Here is a 19,495-nt window from a genome sequence, read left to right on the forward strand (position 1 = left end):
CACTTGAGTTGATCCAGGTTGACCAAAGTTGAAAATTCGTTTCCATCCAAGTCAATGAGCTGCGTAGCTCCTCCGAATAGAATGGTCTTGATGATGTATGGTCCGGCCCACTTTGGTCAAAACTTTCCGCGTGGATCGTAAACTAGCGCCCGAATTTCTTTTAAGACCATGTTGCCCTCTGCTAAGTCCCTAGGCCTCACTTTCTTATTGAACGCATGAACAATCCTTCTCTAATACCCTTGAATATGATAGAGAGCCCTCAACCGGCATTCGTCAAATAAAATGAGCTCTTCGAATCGATTGCTTAACCATTCTGCCTCTTGGACTTCACACTCGATCATAGTCCGAAGAGATGGAACTTTTAACTCAATGGGAAGTACAGCCTCCATACCGTAGACCAAAGAGTAAGGTGTTGCTCCTGTTGGTGTACGTACGGACATGTGATACCCCCCATAAAGCTAGCAGCAACTGCTCATGCCAATCTCTCGTGGATTGAATGGTCTTTTTCCAAAATGGCTTTGATTGTTTTGTTAGCTGCTTCCATGGCTCCATTGGTCTGTGCCCGGTAGGTTGTTGACTTGTGTGCTTGGATCTGGAACTCGTCCAAGACTTCCCTGGCTCGTCCCTTGAAATGAACCCCATTGTTGGACACAAACGCCTGAGGGACTCCATACCGGTAGATGACATTTTGCTTGATGAAGTAGCAACTTATACCGAGGTTAAAGTGGCATAAGAAGCAGCTTCTACCCATTTTGTGAAGTAATCAATGGCCACCAAAATGAATTTGTGACCGTTAGATGCCGCCGGCACAATCCTTCCGATGACGTCGATTCCCCATACCGAGAAAGGCTATGGTGAGGTCATTTGATGCAGTTCGGACGGTGGGACATGCGTTAGATTGGCATGGATCTGGCATTTGTGGCATCACCGCACGTATTCTACACATTCTGTCTCCATGGTGGATTAGAAATATCCCTGCCTGAGGATCTTCTTGGCGAGCATCATGCCGTTCATGTGAGGACCACACACACCTTCATGGATTTCTTCCATTACCCTTTTTGTCTTTGCACCATGGGTGCATAACTTGTGTATGCCGCAGTGCGACCTCCGGTATAGATTTCCTCCACAAATGATGTACTGAGCTGCCATTCTCTGGAGAGCGACTTTGTCTTTCTTGCTTGCTTCAATGGGGTATTCTCCTTTCTCTACAAATCTCCAAATGTCATAGTACCATGGGTGACCATCATCCGGCTCATCAATGGCCATGACATGTTGGTATACTGACGTATCCCTTTGTTCGATCACTATCAGCCTTAGCTTCACACCAACAGGAATTTCGATCATGGATGCCAGTGTTGCCAAGGCATCCGCAAATTGATTCTTGAGCTTCGGTACATGAGTAAAGGTTACGTTGTTTGAAGTAAGGGATGAGATCCTCAAGATCTTGATGGTATGGCTTTAGCTTTCCTCTTTGACTTTCCAATCACCATTGGCCTGTGACACTACCAGGTTGGAATCTCCTACCACCTCCAATTTCTCTATGCCAATTTCGATTGCTGCTTCCATACCTACAATGCAAGCCTCGTATTCTGCTTGTTTGTTGGTGACCTTAAAGTTTAGCTTGAATGCAAGCAGAATGTGAGATCTGTCGGGTGCTATTAGCAACACGCCAATTCCAAACCCTTTCTGATTAGCAGCCCCGTCGAAATATAACTTTCAAACATCTTCAGCTAGTGTCATTATGTCTTCGTCAGGAAACTTAACTCAGCATCTTCACCTCCTTCAACTGGGCAGTCGACTAGGAATTCAGCAACTGCTCTTCCTTTTAGGGACTTCCTAGTGATGTATTTTAACTCAAATACTGCTAACATCAGTAGCCATCGTGCCATCCTTCCTGTAAGGGCCGGTTTCTCGAACAGATACTTGAGGGGGTCCATTCGAGAAATTAGCCTTACTGGATAGGTTAGCATATAGTGCCTCAAATTCTTAGAAGCCCAGACGAGTGCCCAGCACGTCTTTTCCAACAGAGTATAACGCTCTTCGCATCCGACCATCTTCTTGCTCAGGTAATAGACAGCCTTTTCAACCCCATCGTCTCTTTCCTGTGCCAACATACACCCCATAGAAGATGAAGTGACTGATAGGTATAGGATCAAAGGTTTTCTCGACACAGGAGGCATTAATACCAATGGATTTTGTAGATAAGTCCGAATCGCCCCAAAAGCTTTCTGGCACTTGTCATCCCATATGAATGGCACACCTTTCTTGAGCAGGCGGAAGATTGGTTCGCAGGTCGAAGTTAGTTTGGCAATGAACCGACTAATAAACTGCACCTTGCCGAGGAAGCTTCTCACATCCTTTTCGGACCGTGGCAGCTCCATTTCTAGAATAGCCTTGATTTTGGATGGATCGACCTTGATTCCTAGGGTGGTAATCATGAATCCGAGCATTTTTCCGGCTGTGACTCCAAATGTGCATTTGGTCGGGTTAAGGTGCATCCGGTATTTTCTGATCCTCGCAAAGAATTTTCTAAGTGCAGGTAAATGTCCTTCTCGCTCCGTGGCCTTAACGATCATGTCATCAACGTAAACCTCTACTTCCTTATGGATCATGTAGTGCAACAAGGTCATAACGGCCCTCTGATAAGTAGATCTTGCATTCTTTAGCCCGAAAGGCATTACTCGATAGCAAAAAGTTCCTCATTCAGTGACAAATGTGGTCTTCTCCCAATCCTCGAGGGCCATTAGGATGTGGTTGTATCCTAAAAAGCCATCCAAGAAAGAAAGCAAAGCACGCCCAGCGGTATTGTCAACCAGTACATCAATGTGCAGTAGTGGAAAGTCATATTTCGGACTTGCTTTGCTAAGATCCCTGAAGTCAACGCAAACCCTAATTCTACCATCCTTTTTAGGGACAGGAACAATGTTTGCAATCCATTGAGGGTATTCGGTTACCATTAGAAATCTTGCGTTGATCTGTTTAGTGACTTCTTCCATTATCTTAAGCGTCCAATCAGGTCTCTTGCGTCTCAGTTTTTGTTTTACGGGTTTTGCATCAGGATAAAGGGGGATCCGGTGTTCCACAATTTCAGGATCGATTCCAGGCATATCAGCATGCGACCATGCGAAAACATCTTCGAATTCTTTCAACAAACTTATGAGAGCTTGACGCTCTTCTGCGGATAGCGCATAACCAATTTGAATCATCCGGGGATTCCCTTCATCTCTCAAATTTATTAAAACAACTTCTTCTTTTATAGGCTGAGCATGCCTTTCATCTTCCCTTTCAACTAGGGATCGGATTTCTTTAGGGATATCCACATCGAAATCGATCTCTTCATCATCAGGGATGACACAATTTATTTCGAAATTAGGGAGGTAAGTGGAATCAGGTTCATTTATTTCACCATTAGCAAAAGCCTTGGGGGCACCATACACACGGGTTGACTCAAATTCAAAGTACAGACCATGGGGAGCTAAGCCAAGAGGCACCAACTTAGACTCAACAGACTCGGAAGACTTAGAAGACTCAGATTCAAACTCGGACTTAGAATCAGACCCTTGGCACGTTGCACTTGGTATGAAAGTCCACTTTTTGTAATTACCCGTGGCATCCATGATGAGCGAAGTTGGATCTTCGGGGACCTCCTGTCCCAGCATCAATACTTCAGCTTCCATGACTGTACCCATTGGTTCGTCCTCCTTGAACAGGACCGCTAGACTTCCCATGTTAAAGACCTCAATCGAATCAGTTGGTTTCTCCTATTCTTTGGCAACCTCGAATTCTTCTTCACTTTCTGGCCAAACATCGTTGGCGAATATCTCGAACCCTGGTAGTAGAGTATTAGTTTTCTTATCTCAAAACGGTTCTGGCTGACCTTGGTAGACCTGCTTTGCTTTCTCTTTAACAAAGTAGCCTTCAAGTCTATCCCCCTTTTTCACTTTACTGCCGCCTGAGATCAAATAGCCAAGGCCAGTAGTGCGCATCAGAGTTCCACAGGCTTCAAACTTTGCAGGTCCTTGCAGGTTCTTTCCTAACCCTAGACCTGGCATGTAGGACATCTTTTTCATTATCTTTACGGCGATATTGCTAATGACAAAATCTTCATCAATCCTGACCGAAAAGACAGCATTGGAAGTATCCAACAAAAAGCCTCCTAGAGCAATGTCTTCTTCCCCATACTGGATTTCCAAAAGTGGGGCATTGTCTTCAGTAGGTGCGCGGATCCCAGAGTCTCCATGAATAGTGAGCATTCCTATCTCAAGTCCCAAATGGATCTTCTGGTGAAGGGTGGAGGGTACAGCCATAATGTTCAGTTGATGTAACCAGGGCCTTCCCAACAACAAGTTGAAGGAAGCAGGGATGCTCACCACATTGAATTCCACCTCAGTTTGATAAGATTCGAAAGTCATAGAGAGCATGAGGGTTCCAACCACATTGCAACGAGTGTCGTCATATGCTTGGACTTTGACTTCCGATGGAGAGAAGTCCTTAGTTTTGTACCCTAAGTAGTAAGCAACACAGAGCGGGCAATCGTTGATGGCTGACCCATTGTCGATTAGGATCACTAGAACCCATTTACCATGACATTTCAAAGTGACATGGAGTGGCCTATTGTGGTCTGTTCCTTCGGTAGGCAGATCTCGATCGATGAAGGTTATGGCATGCTTGATGGGTATGGTCTTGATGAGTGCCACGAGTTCATCTGGGGTTATACGGGAGGGAACTTTCAGATGGGAGAAGGCTTGGATGAGCCCTTCTCGATGGCGAGTGGAATGAACAAGTACATCCCAAACAGACATTTTAGCTTGAGTCTGTTCGAGCTGTTACTTGACCATCCCTTTAGAGTTTTTCTTGGGACGGGAAGGCTCTTTGGTTGGCGGAGCAAAAGGTTGGAAAGTGTTTTTGGTCGGGGTAGTGAAAGGGTTTGAGGGCTCTTTGGCTGGTGAAGCTACGGGGTTAGAGGATTCTCCGATTTGGAGGTTGATAGATACGGCAACTCCTGGTCAGGTGGTCAATCTAGCGATACTTTGATTCTTCACTCCATAAGTCGATCGGAGCCTTGCGCTTGGTTCCAATGGTGGTATCCTGGAGGTTGGATGCTAGATCAGCGATAACCAGATCTTCTTAAAGGTCTTCTGGTTTCCATTGCTCAACTTTCATTACTACCTTGTTCACAGTCCATTCCTCATTTCCCACTTTTATGTTGATAACTTCGGAGTTGGCCCATGGACTCGCTTTGGCTCCTGGTTTGTCTTCCCACAAGTTCATCATGGCGATATCAACGTCCTCTAGGAAGGTGACTAATGGTTCTGATTCTGCTTTTTCCACAATGTAATCCATGGGGTTAAACTCGCTACTGGCAACCTCTTCCTCTGGCTCTGGGAGCCCTAGATTCGGATGCCATGGGGTATGGCCGACGTAGTCATCAAAATTATTGAGATGGTAGAAGTCTGGAACAAATTCTGGCCAACCACTGGCTGTTATCTCGGATTGGTATTCTTCAGCAAACATTGTAGGTAGAGAAAACATATCCAGCAGGTCATCCGTGGCTAAAAGCTGATATTTATTGGTGGGGGTTGGGTCCCATTCCAACTCGGGGACTTCTTGAGGGATCTGATAGTTCTCGTTCTGGCCTTCGAACATCATGTATAGAGAAAGTCCATCGAGAGGGTCAGCATGAACATTCTGCCAATCAGCTTCCCATCCAGGCTCGAATGGTGGTTCAGCATCCCTCTGAAAGTTGGCTGCTTTGAATTCTTCCCAATCTGAAACGAGGTCTCCCCACGTATTTTCCCATTCCCACAGAAATCAAAGAGCAATTTTCTCGAAAATTTTCACAATTGGCTTAGGTTCAGTATTAGAGGTAATGAAAAGGGTTGGATCAAAATCTTGGGTGGTTTGATCTGGGGTTAAGGTGATTTGGTTGTTATGAAAGGGGGTGTTATGTTGTGGTAAAGGTTTTGAAATGGTATTTGGTTCATCTAGAGGTGGAGTGTCAATAACCTTATTGTCAATGAAGTTTTGGATCTCATAACGAAGGCGAATGCAATTGTCGGTGGTATGGCCAGGCATCTGATGGAATTCATAGTAGACACTTTGGTTTAGGTTTGGTGGAATGGTTTGTGGTGGTTGAAAAGGTTTCAACACCCGGATCTCTATGAGCTTCTTAATTAATGCAAATCTTGGGGTGCTGAATTGGGTGAAGGTTCGATTTTGGGATTTTGGTTTTTCGAAAATTTGGTTCACTTCTACGAGCTTGGCGGATGAAGTTCCGGCCTAATTCACATTCCCGGAAAGAACGTTATTGTTACCAGAATATGCTCTTTTGTACTTTGACCCCATTTCCTTTTTCTCTAGGGTGCCATCTTGCAAAGCTTCCTCTACAGCCAATCTAGAGTCATAGAAAGTTTCGAAATTTGGGGCGGCCTAGGAAAGAACCGTGTATAGGCGAAAGAGCTTGACAAGTTCTTTGTAATGATTCGTATTTTCTCCTTAAGATCTGGCTTGTTTTGCATTTGGGCGGCCCTGGCCCTCCAACGTTTTACAAAATCAGCGAAGCTTTCTTTCTCACCCATCTTAGTGCTTTCTAGCTCTCTCGTGGTCATTTTTAGATCAACATTGAAATCATATTGAGCTACAAAGGCTGTCCCAATATCTTCCCAAGTCCTTTTTTTGGATGGTTCAAGAGTAAGGAACCATTGCAAAGCTGGACTAGACAGAGACTCATGGAATAATTGTGCCATGACTTCCTTTTCAATTCCTCGCATGGTGAGAGAGCCAACATATCCCTGAAGGTGTGCCTTTGGATCACCACTGCCGTCAAACTTCGCAAAGTCCACGCCTTTGAACTTTTTTGGCAACTTGGTGTTCGGGAATAAACACAGATTGTTCATGTCGACTTCTCCTTTCCCAAGTTGCCTGGTTTCTTGGACAAACTCCTCTAACTTGCCGATCTTGGTAATAAGAGCAGCCAGCTTAGGATCCGTAGCTGATGCTTCTTCTTTGGGCTGCTCATACTATGGAGGGGGTTTGGTTTGAAACTTATCACTAATTTCTTGCATGGCCTCCATCACCATGATCATGTCATTATTCATAGATGCAGCGGAGGTCTTGAGTTGTGCATCAACATTGGCGATAGACTGTTTGAGTTGGGTATCCAAAGCAGCCATGTTTTGCCTAAGCTCCTCTACTCCATCTCCTTGGTCGGCCATTGGTAAGGAATTTTCAAGTGGTATCTCTATTGAGGGTTCTTGTGGTGTTTCTGTTGACAGTTGTCCTTCCTGTACTACTTGAACCTCAAACAACTGAGTGCCTTTCAGGGTGTCTACGCGAACCAGTCTTCGGAGTGGACGAAACCAATTGGGTACAGCTTCTTCTTGCGAACGACCAATGTTTCAGAACTGGCAACAAAGCAGAAAGAGAAAACTTTCAACTCATCACGAATACTCGCCCTACCCTTCCTCGTGCCTCATAGAAATTAGGCCTAAGACCTACCGCGATCCGGACCTCGCCTAAGGTGTTTCTACAGAAGATTTCCAACAATCCGGCTAGGTGTTGTAAGGCAGGTTAAATTCCGAATGCTTCAGAATCAGAGCCAATCTCCTTAACTTGACTATCCGAGGCAGAGCAATATGACCGCTAGAATCCAGATACGCACACACTTAAGGCCAATCCTGGATCAAGGGAGTCGTTCGGGCACGGCAAACACTAGAGGTATCTCAAACTCCATAGATTTAGAGTCTCCTAAACTGACCGAGTATTAAGGGAGTCCTATCCTTTAACCTGCACGATGCAATGATGCATTAAATTGCATTAATGATATGCATGTACAGAAAAGAGAAGTACATAAACATGATATATCACATAAGTCCTAACCACGGGTTCCTGTCTTAGTTGGATGGTTCTACAGTTATGTACAAGTGCAAAGGCTGGTTTGGGTCTCAACAGGGTTCCCCGGACAAGAGTCAAGTAGTACTTCTCATTGTCAAGTGTATTGCAAGACAGTGGTCGAACAGTACGATGGCTCATCATCGTCGAGGGTTGCAAGGCATCCCGGGATAGCTTGTCACCGGTAAATCGGGCAATATTGCCAAAACACACTGGCGGGGCTTGTGTGGTGCAGAGTGTACAGGATAAAAGAGTTTTATTTTCCAAAAGATATTAAAATTTCCCCTTTGAAAATGTCTTTCAAGCTTGGCTCTTGAAAATTATTCAATTCTTTGAAAAAAAAAATTCCAAAGTTTCGAATAATAGAATCTCCCCAACAGAGTCGCCACTGTGGCTACCAGACCGGCGGGTGCTCGAAGAGTCGCCACCAAGATTTTTGAGATGGATGATCCAAGAAACCGAGAACTCGTTTGGAAAAAGACTTTTGGTCTAGCGAAAACGTCAAGACTTTGGGTCCGGGAGCCACGTTACGAATGGAGAAGAGTTTGTTAAGAAAAAGTACCCCTTTCACCTGGTAAATCGGTCTCTACTAAGCATTTTCAAAAGGAGCAATTTTAAATATCTTTTAGAAAATCAAATTCTTTAATAAAGCAAGTAAGAGGGGAAGGGACACGGGGAATATATCACATTGGCGTGTACATGGTGCTTACTGTACATGAATGATAAGAATGATGCCAGGAAGAAAAGAAGAAGGAAAAAGAAAAAGAAAAAGGAACTACTCAACAAACTGCTTGGACTACGGCCACCCATCATACGGCATACCACAATGCCGCGCATGGCATCACACTACGCCGTGCGGGGTACTCGTTTTATTACTAGACTGTCATCAGCATCCAGAACATCGCCCGGCATAATTTAAACCTCGTGCGCCATTTTTCAAAAACATCAGAAGATGTACAAACACTGGATTGTCTCGGAACAGTACCATTTCTTCAAGCCTTGAACATAAAACAACTTTTGACATATTTAATCGCTTGAGATGATTAAGAAAACCTTGTTTATAAGATAAAACATGGCTTGTAGACATGGTCTTGTTCTGATAGCGCTAATGACAGACATATCAACAACGAAAACAAGCTTAACGAAGGATGGTCATGATCCAGACAGTTTGAACAAGAAAGTAGCTGCTAACAAAAGGCCACTTCGAACATACAATGTCGTGCAACGGATCAAAGCGCCACACGGCATGGTATCTTCAGCATAGTGGCTGTTTTATTTTCTGGAAATGATTTTTAAGTCAAAACTTAACCAAAAGGGGTTAAGCCTAACGGCAGGAAAGCCCCCTCAGGGCCAGGACAGAGCCTGACCCAACAAAACTTGGTTTTTACCTTTGATCTTGAGCTTGAATGGGGATGGATGATGAGAAATGATAGCGGATGAATGATGTGGGTGGACGAGATCGGATGAGAAAAGATAGGTGTGGGTGTGAGTGGTAGTTGGGTATTTTGGTGGATGAGATCTCAAAGTTAGGGGTTGTTTGATATCCCATATTCAGCACTTAAAACTGAAATAATTAAGTAATAAGTGATTAAGTAGGTTTGATAACCACATTTTATGTTACTTAACCGATTAAGTGCCACTTAAAATGTAGTGTAAAAAGTTGATAAAAATTAAGTAGTTTTGAACTACTTAATTTTGACTGAATTCTTATATGTTTGCACTCAACCACCACCACCACCACCAATCCTCCACCACCATCGTCACTCAACCACCACCACCACAAACGCCACCACTTCCACCACCAAAACCGCCACCACTCCCATCACCACTCCACCACCACCATCACTACTCCACTACCACGTTATCACCACCACAACCATCACTATTCCACTACAACGCTACCACCACCACAGCCATTACCACCACAACCACCATCACTCCACAACCACCACCACTACTCCACTACAACCACCATGACCATTACCACCAACACTACTCCATTCCACTCCACCCCCACCACCATCACTTCACCACCACGCTACCACCACCACAACCATTACCACTCACCACTAGTCCACACCACCATCACCGCCATCACTCTGCCGCCACCACCATTACCACATCACCCCTACCACCACAACGCCACCATTGCACCACCACCACCACAACCGCCACCACTCTCTCCTCCATTCCACCACCACCACAATCACTACCACGCTAACCACCATCACAACCATCACTATTCCACTACCACCACTACCACGCTACCACCACCATAACCACCATCACTCCACCAACACCGCCGCCGTCGCCGCCACCACCACCACTCTACTACCACCACCATAACGCTACCATTACCACAACCATTACCACCACCACTACTCCACTCCACTCCACGCCACGCACCCCCACCACCATCACTTCACCACCGCCACCACAATGCTACCACCACCACAACTATTACCACCCACCACTACTCCACTCCACCACCACCATTGCCACCGCCGCCACCACCACCATTACCACAACACCCGTACCACTACTACCACGCCACCGCCACCGCCACCACTATAACGTCACCATTGCACCACCATCATTCCACCGTCACTATCACACCACCATCCCACCATCACCCTCACCACTACCATTCCATCACCACCACCACCACTACAATCACCAAAACTAAAGAAAATTAGAACTAAAATTAATTCATTAATTTTAATGCAGTGCTTAATATGTTTATCAAACAGTTCTTCATCTTAAAAAATTCAGCATTCAACTTTCAGTACTTAACTTTTCAGCTTTCAGTTTCAGTTTTATCAAAGACTAACTTTGATGGTGAGGAGAAAAATGTAGTAAAGTACTTAAAGAATGTCTTTTGGGAATAACATTCTCAAGGCTCGGGAGTAGTGAGTGGATGTAAAGGCAAGAAGAGAGAAAAAGGTTATGAAGCAAGGCCTGAGCCCTTTCTTTAGAGAGCTTGGGACTATTTTCTCTTGAGTGGAGGGGTGTATTTATAGGCAAAAGCCAAGGATTTTGAATTCAAATAGGGGAGGTGTTTTTCCAGGCGAGTTAGAAGTGCCTTTTTTAGCTAAGTCATTTTGTAGCTGTGGCTTAAGTGAGCATGGTTGACAGCTTTCTGAGCCAGCCAGAACTTTACTTGAAATGTTGTGCGGTTAACCTCATTACCTCGTACGTCGTAATAATTTTTTACTACGCTGTGCGGTGTAAAAGTGTTATGCGCGGTATTCTAAGTCCAGTCTAAGGTTTTTGGGTTTTTGGTTCGGGCTTTTGGTTTTATTTGAGCCTTTTGGGTTGAGGGAGTCATTCATCCAAGCTATCAAAGGTATTGTTTCCTTTATTTTATCATCAGGACATTCAAAGAATCTCCGAGGCCCAGATTGGAGTGTCTACACACTCGTAAATAGATAAGGAATAGGAGGTGAGCCCATCCCCTGAAAGTCAGAAACCTAATTGCAAGTGCGTATAAGGAACTCAACCGAAAAAGCAAAGATACAAGACAGTTTTAAATCATTGTCCGAACATGTGCCACATGCTTATCCTATCTTCAAAGAGTAGTGTAACATCGCATCCTATATAACAAGAATTAGGTAACTGAATAAGATATAAACTTGACCATAATAATGGCCAGGAGTAGTTAAAAGTTCTTTTTCAACACGGAAGGGTAATAGAGTAATTCCACTTTACTACGTCCACTAGACAATTGCTGACTAGAGAGGTAGTTGAAAGTTTACTTATTGAGATTTTGTAAAAAAAGTTCATTCCATGGCATACTCTCTTTGTTTTTTTCATACAAATAATTACGGTTTGTCTGTTAAGAAAATATATAGTTCCACATTGCTCATCAAATTTAATCTTGAAAAAGCCTATGGTCAATAGACTTGAATAGGGCTTCATTAGAAAAGTGCTCTTTTTCTTTAATTTTTCCACACTTTGGATTGATATCATCATGTCAGTCATATCCACCTCCTCCACGTCAATCCTCCTTATTTATCGGCAGTATCACTAAGACTTTTTACCCGTCTAGGGATATTCGCCAAGGTGATCCTCTTTCATCGTACATTTTCATTTTGTGGAGTACTTGTCCATCCAAATTACCAATGCTTGTAACAATAATATATGGACTCCAATCAAGCCCTCCAGAAGTGGCCCCAAACTAACACACTTGTTTTTTTTTTCCTGATGATTTGATTCTTTTTGCACAAGCCACCCAAGCAAATTGTGAGACTCTCTGTATAGTCCTCGATGAGTTTTGCACCATTTCGGGACAAAAGGTTAGCTTGTCCAAATGGACCAAATATAGAGTGCTGTTTTTCTCCAATAACACTCTTGAGGAAGACAAAAAATAATTATCCTTATCCTGTACCCTTCGAATCCCTCTAACAAATAACCTTGGTAAGTACCTCAGATGTCCTATTCACCATGATTGTCCTACCAAACAATCCTTCCAATTCGTTATTGAAAAGATTCAAAGCAAGCTTGTGGGTTGGAAACCAAATTTTTTTACCCCTTGCGGGTAGGAGCAGTGTCGGACTCAGGAATTTTATATATTGGGGTCACTTATTATTCACAATCTTAAAAAATACTTCTCTGTATGTATACCACTAAATTATCGTTTAACTATTAAATATTGATCATTCATTCTATTCCACAACCGATTTTTCACAATATGGTTAAAAATACTCTTTCAACTGTCGCGGTGTCAACTGTAAGATTAATGTCAAAGTCAAGAGCAAGTAAACTAAAAGATATAGTAATTTAATTTTCATAATATTGTGGATTGGGAGGAAAACAAAAAGGGATTGAACAAAAATGGAGAAATAAAAGAAAGAGGTAGAACAAAAATAAATAAAAAATAAAAGGAAGAGAGGTAGAACGAAAATGAAGAAATAAATGAAAGAGTTAGAACAAAAATGAAAAAATAAAGAAAAAAACAAGGGATAGAGGGTCCTGGAAATTGAATTCAAGCCCTTGGAACTTTTCACAATTTGTGATGACCACTGCACCATGCTAATGATATGTAATGGTATAGGAGACTTTTTTGTATTTATATCTAACTTTTGCTTACTATTCTTTATCCAAACCGACCATTCTTTAAATTGCAATTTTAACAGTATTTGTATAAAGTTTTTTTTTTTTTTTTTTTTTGCATACCCATAAGTACATAGTCGTACCACATTAGTCTTTTTTAAAAAATGTGTTTAAATAAGTCAAGTAAAAATTCAATGTCCACACGCATCACGTACCTTTTCAATTAGTTGAAAACATTACAAATCTTGTGAGAATTTTAGCGAAATTAAATAGTAGGATAACATGGAAAAAAAAGTGGTTAGGGGGAATTGAACACCAACTTCACTATCTTTATATGTTGTACCATTACCACTCTGGCAAGGTAGAGTTCTATGTTAACTTCAAGAGATATATTATATTTAACCTATATATATATATATATATATATATATATATATATATATATATATATATATATATATATATATATATATATAGTCCGTCTCCCGTAAGGACCACCTCATTTTAATAAAATGCGGACCTTCCTTTTCCGATTGAATTTCGATGATCCGAGCCGCTCAATGTGTTTAGAACGTGATATTAAGGGTACCCGCGAGAAATCAGCAAAAAAAATGACCGGGAAGGGCTTCATCCGAGCAGTTTTTGTTTGTTTTTTATCGAACGGTTCAAACAAAAACTGCTCGGATGAAGCCCTTCGAGGTCATTTTTTTTTTGCTGATTTCTCGCGGATACCCTTAAAATCACATTCTGAACACATTGAGCGGCTCGGATCATCGAAATTCGATTGGAAAATAGGAGAAATGAGGAGGTCCGCATTTTAACTAAAATAAGGACTCCCTCATTTGAGATTGACTCTGTGTGTGTGTGTGTGTGTGTGTGTGTGTGTATATATATATATATATATATATATATCTATATTATAAAACATGGCGGTTTTCTATTAAAATGTCTATTCATACAAACAGAGCACCCTCTACAACCGTTCGATCTTATTTCCTATTAACTTTGTAGCCGTCGGATTGAATGAATATTTCCTAATGTATAAATCTACAATGTCTATTCATAAAAACAGAGCACCCTCTACAACCGTTTGATTATACTTCCTATTAACTTTGTAGCCGTCGGATCGAATGAATATTTCCTAATATATAAATCTACAATAATGTAAATGTTTTCCAAACTTCCAAATTATGTACACTACTATAATCTGCCAAAATTGTATATTCCGGAAAGGCATGATTGTATAATCCTAATGCTAATTGTATAATCAACCAATTTTCAGGAAAGGCATGATTGTTTAATCATCCAATATTGTATAATCATAATCCTAATCCTAATGCTATATTCCGGAAATTAATTCAATCATGCCTTTCTTTTATTGACTAATCATAATCCTAATCTCAACTCTCTTTTTTATTGACTAATAATAATATTTCGGAAATTAGTGACTAATCCTAATGCTATAATCAGCCAAAATTTGAAATAAAAATAATGAAATCTATATAATATGACAAGAAAGTTTTATACCAAATCCTAATATCCTGATTTGTTGTGAGGGTAAAAAAAAAAAAACTTAATTTATCCATCGGTTAAATTAAGACTTGTCGTTGATTGACTTAAAGATCTGATTGCCGTTGATTGACTTAAAGATCCGATTGCCTATTGTAATGATTTTCGATTGTAATGACTTACTTTTTTTCTATCCAATTTACCTATTGCCGATTGTAATGATTTCCGAAATTGCCGATTGTAGTTGATTGTAATGATTTCCGAAATTGCCAAAATTGCCGATTGTAGTTGATTTGGGTGTAATTAAAGACTTGATTGTAAAGACTTGCCGTTGATTGGGTGAGTATTTCTGAAATACAAATGGATGATTTATGAATTTGCCGTTGATTGGTGAGTGCTATAATGGAAATACAAATCGGGTAAGGCAAATTTGCTATTGATTGAACAATACAAATTGGGTGAAACAAATTTATATCTCTCTCTCTCCCTAATCGTTTCTCTTTCTCTCTCTCTCCCTAAACATTTCTCCCTGACTCTCGCCCTCTCTCCAATTCTCTCACCACAGGTATGGCTTTTTACTTCGTTTTTTTCCAGTTCTTTCATTTTTTTTTTATCTCCCTCTCTCCCCCTAATTGTTTCTCTCTCTCTCTCTCTCTCTCTCCCTAAACATTTTCTTTTCAGTTCTCTTTTCCGTCTCTCTGACTATCGCCCTCTCTCCAATTCTTTCACTACAGGTATAGCTCTTTACTTCGTTTTTTTCCAGTTCTTTTTTTTTTTCCCAGTTCAATTTGTTAAGTTCAACTCCAAAAAAATTCGATTACGCTCGGTTCAAATTGGAGTGACGGCTGTACTGAGTATAATGTTTGAATCTTTTTTTTTAGAACATACAAGGAGGGAGAGGGTTTCAATTCGAGCAATCCAAAAGTGCATTGGTAATGAAGAAGTTCATTCTATAGGATCGAATGAAGAAGTTTTTTTTTTTTTACCCTTATAATAAATCAGGATTTGGTAAAAGTTAATCATGATTGCCCTCACATAATGATTTTACTTTTTTTCTATCCATTTGGTTATGAAATTCTATGACTTTCAAGTTATTTGCCGTCATCAAAATCGTGAATAGCACGGGTCTTATGAGATTTCCAAATGGGATAATCAGTAACACAATTGAACAAAAATGTCTATTCATACATTACTCAAACTATTGGTACATCAGTATTTTTTGATTTGATCAAGATTTATGAATTCGAGTTTGTTCTATGCGTCTTAGTTGGTCTCTTTCAAGCAAGGTAATTTTATGATTGATCTCATAATCTCCATATATGTATAGGTATCCACTGATCAAAAAATTGTTTAACGGATAGGCTCACTTATAAGAAACTTTTAAAAAAAGAAGATTTACAGCTAATCATTTCATTCTTAATTTATGGAATTTCTAATAGAGAGATGGTTAGTTTGTTCTTAGAGGCATTCAACGGGGAGATCATATGCAACCAAAGTGAGTGTGATTTACATAACGTTTCTATGATTTTACTTTCTTACGTATCCCAAAAAAATTCATGGATTTCTATGGTTTTAGACGTCGTTTACAGATTTGCTAAGGTTCTTCTGAGCACACCAAACATCAACCAAGGTAAAGGCATGAATTTAATCTATTGTAATGTTTGCTCACGCGATGTGTGATTTTTCCCTAATCTTAATTTGATTTTTGCCTAATCTTAATTTGGTACAAGCTTTTGTTAACTGGGAACGGGCTTTCTCTATTATCTATTGATAGATATCAATGTTTGGATTGCCCTAATCATAATCGCTTTCTGGGGACACATCGTAGGCAAGAAAAATGGTATACAACCATATATTTTTGTCATTTTATTATTATTGATTTTTTTACCTACCCAAAAGCAATATAGATTTTTTGTTTGCATTGATGTTTGGATGGTGTTTTTTATTTTATCAAAGTTTTATGCATTTGAGTTTGTGCATACAGAAGTTAGAAATTGAAAAATTTTTTGCTCTTCACTTGCTGATTCAAGTTAAATAGGTCAATAAATTTGTTTGGGTTATTATTTTCCGCAAAGTTGAATTAATTCATTGGGTAGGGGTTGATATATTTGGTTGAATGTCCAGTATTTGTTTGAATCGTTCAAGCCGTGTCTTCAGACACGGGCATCCACTAGTATATAATAAAACAGAGCTGTGTTTGATTTAAAAGACAACCAACGCTCCAGATTTGTCCCCTCCATAAATCTACCCCTCCATTTTACAATGGTAGGCCCGTAAATACTTAATCCATCCAAGGGCTATCCTAAATGGAATTTTGGTAAGATTTTGATTTGATTTTCAAATTAAATATGAAACGTAGACTTTTTGGAAACCCTAGCCCCATACCTCATGCTCCCCGTCTCTCTCTCTCTCTCTCTCTCGGATCGCTCTCCTAGCACCACCGGCCGGCCTAAACCCCTCTGTTGACTCCCTCTCTCTCCCTCCGACGGTCCGACCCACCACCACCAGCACCACACCACCTCTCCATCAGCGGCACCGGCCCTCTCCATCACCACACCACCTCTCGAGGTATCTATCTCTCTCTCTCTCTCTCTCTCTCTCTCTCTCTCTCTCTGCGTCAAAGATGGTGATGGATTTTTAGAAAAATCCCAAACCCCAATCCTCAAACTCCGAAACCCGTAATCGTAAACCCACTATCTGTGTATACAAGTATCCATATTTTTTATTTGAAGAGGAAAAAAAAAATTAGCTACTCGGGCAGATTACTTTGGATTTCTTGATTTGGACTTTGATTTCAGCCAAGAATTGATCTCCACAGAGTTAGATTGGGGATTGATCGATGCATGGAGTTATTTACATGCGAAGCTGATCTATCTAGGGATGGGTAAGTAGTTTTGATTATTATTTGTTTTAAATTGATCTTACTTCATTCATTATGCATGCATCAATTACTTATTTTTTTGTTGTGGTAAAACATACAAGATGACTTTCATTGGAGTCTATAAAATTACGCACTGCTGGCTTCACATTTCTTTGAATCTAATTGGAAGCTTACTCTCGAAAACAGTAATTGTTTCATTGGAGTCTATATTGCTTGGTTAGTTTCTTCCTGCTCTATAACATTGACTGAAGTTGAGTGTTGCACTAAGTTGGTTTTTAAAAAAAAGAAAGATACAGAGTAGTTTTTATGTAGGTAATCTAAGCAAAAATGTTTCTTTTGGATTTATAATTTCATCTGGCGACAAAAGCTTTGGAATTAACCAAATCTATTGGAACTTTCAAGCCATTTAGGATAGGCTTCAAGAACATTTACATATTTCGTGGCCGAGGAGACATTTTTGCCTCTGCTCCTTAAGATTCAAGAACATTTACAAAAGCACTAACCATGTATTCTAGCAGATGGGAGTCGATTCCTTTGTGGAATTCATTTTCTACTATGTTAGTTGAGGAACATAAAGCGCTGCTAGAATCCATTTTCTGTATTCTAGGTGCGTTGTTAGGTCTCATTATGTTTTTCTCCCCCTTCTTTTCTCATGTATCATTCGGTGACCAGATGGAGCCCTAATTGTGTGTGGTTACTGGACCTTTAATTTTTGGAGCCTAACCAAGGTAGAAGTTTACAATTTCTATTTAGTTGTTGTCCTATTGTTGCCCTGTTTTTATCGAAAATAGATATTTGGCTCTGATTTGTAAGCCTAAGGATGCTGATTGAAAATATCGAATGAATGTTGGTGATTTTTGACTTCGCTAACCCTCTAATATGAATTCACTTTTTCGAATCAAGTGTTGCAATGAGCTTAAATGGATTTCTACTCAATTTTTGGATTTGCTCAAAAGATAGAGTAAGAGTTAGAGTCTTGGAGATGCTTTAACCAGTAATTTATGTCCTTATGTTCATTTTAGAAAACACTCATTTCATGGTACTGCTCTTCATCTTTTGTCTATTTTATTGCGAGTGATGTTATTGCTGGGTTTGTTTTCTTTCTTTTGGGGTACATGAAGTAGTAGAACCGTTACAAGTGCGCTATGTTATAAAGTTCTCTATTTTTCAATAATTCTCTTATTTCAGTCTTTTTTTTAATGACCTTAGTGAAAGAGGAGGGCTAGCTTAGGATTACTTAAAACTGTTTTGGGATGCCACCTAATGAGAGCTGGTAAAGTGATTATTTCTTCTTCTTAACGGACAGGGACGACTGAAATTCTTTCAAGATCTTCTGAGTGTGTGTGTAGAACTTTCTAATATAGTAGAGACCCTCTGTGAACTTTCTGATATAGGAAATTGCCACCTATTAAGTGGTATTTCTCTTTTCCTTTGTTTGTTAAAGTCCTATTCTTCGTGATTTTGGTGCACATTGACCAATTAGAATATGAACCTTATTTTCAAGCCAGTTGGGTTAGGGCATGTAGCCATATAATTTGGAACGTGCGTGCAATGAGGTATATGTGAATCATTACATGAGCTAACGATCATTCCCGTTTCATTTGGATTCCTCTTTCTCTCTTTCTTTTTTCGTTTGTTTCCAACGAAGCAACCCAGATATTGATGACCCTCCGACAACACTTCCGGACTCTCCCCAATATCCGACGACCTTCGAAATTGCATTCCCAAGCATCATCGACCACCGATGACTACCTATCAACCTCCGGCGATCTCCGGCGACCACCACCCCCAACTCCCTCTCTTATCGATCTCTCTGTTCATTGTTGAAGTTTTGAAGCCCTAGCTATGATTTTTTTGAGGTTTAATTTATGCTCCTTATTTTCTGTCTCTTTTTTTTCAGATAAAGAAGCTTTATTGTTCACATCTGGCTTGGCGTGATGTCACATGCTCATTTGTTGAGTACGTAATGCAAATGTGTTGCGTTGTGCTTGAAGATTACTGGAACAATCGTTAGGGATTAGAAAATTGTTTGTTCTTTATTAATTTGCTGATTCAAGTTAAATAGGAAAATGAATATGCTTTGATTATTGTTTTCCACATAGTTGGATTCGTTGAGTAGGAGTTGATATATTGAACTTGAGTTCATAATTTATTTGTGTGTGC

General features: G+C 40.5%; 1 protein-coding gene and 1 long non-coding RNA gene across 2 annotated transcripts; one reads left to right on the forward strand and one right to left on the reverse strand.

Moving 5' to 3' along the window:
• Positions 1-963: 963 nt before the first annotated feature.
• Positions 964-1,566, reverse strand: LOC131302949 (uncharacterized). The gene is made up of 2 exons (XM_058329743.1): positions 1,507-1,566; positions 964-1,386 (listed from the first exon to the last, which is right to left on the reverse strand). The coding sequence occupies exons 1-2, from the start codon at positions 1,564-1,566 to the stop codon at positions 964-966; spliced, it is 483 nt and encodes a 160-aa protein (XP_058185726.1).
• A 15,152-nt stretch (positions 1,567-16,718) lies between these two features.
• LOC131303986 (uncharacterized) lies at positions 16,719-19,222 on the forward strand. Its single transcript, XR_009192279.1, has 3 exons — positions 16,719-17,019; positions 17,270-17,335; positions 17,645-19,222. It is a non-coding gene; the product is annotated as an uncharacterized LOC131303986 (long non-coding RNA).
• The last annotated feature ends 273 nt before the right edge of the window (positions 19,223-19,495 follow it).

This window comes from Rhododendron vialii, chromosome 10a, assembly GCF_030253575.1.
Source record: "Rhododendron vialii isolate Sample 1 chromosome 10a, ASM3025357v1".
Taxonomy (NCBI): domain Eukaryota; kingdom Viridiplantae; phylum Streptophyta; class Magnoliopsida; order Ericales; family Ericaceae; genus Rhododendron; species Rhododendron vialii.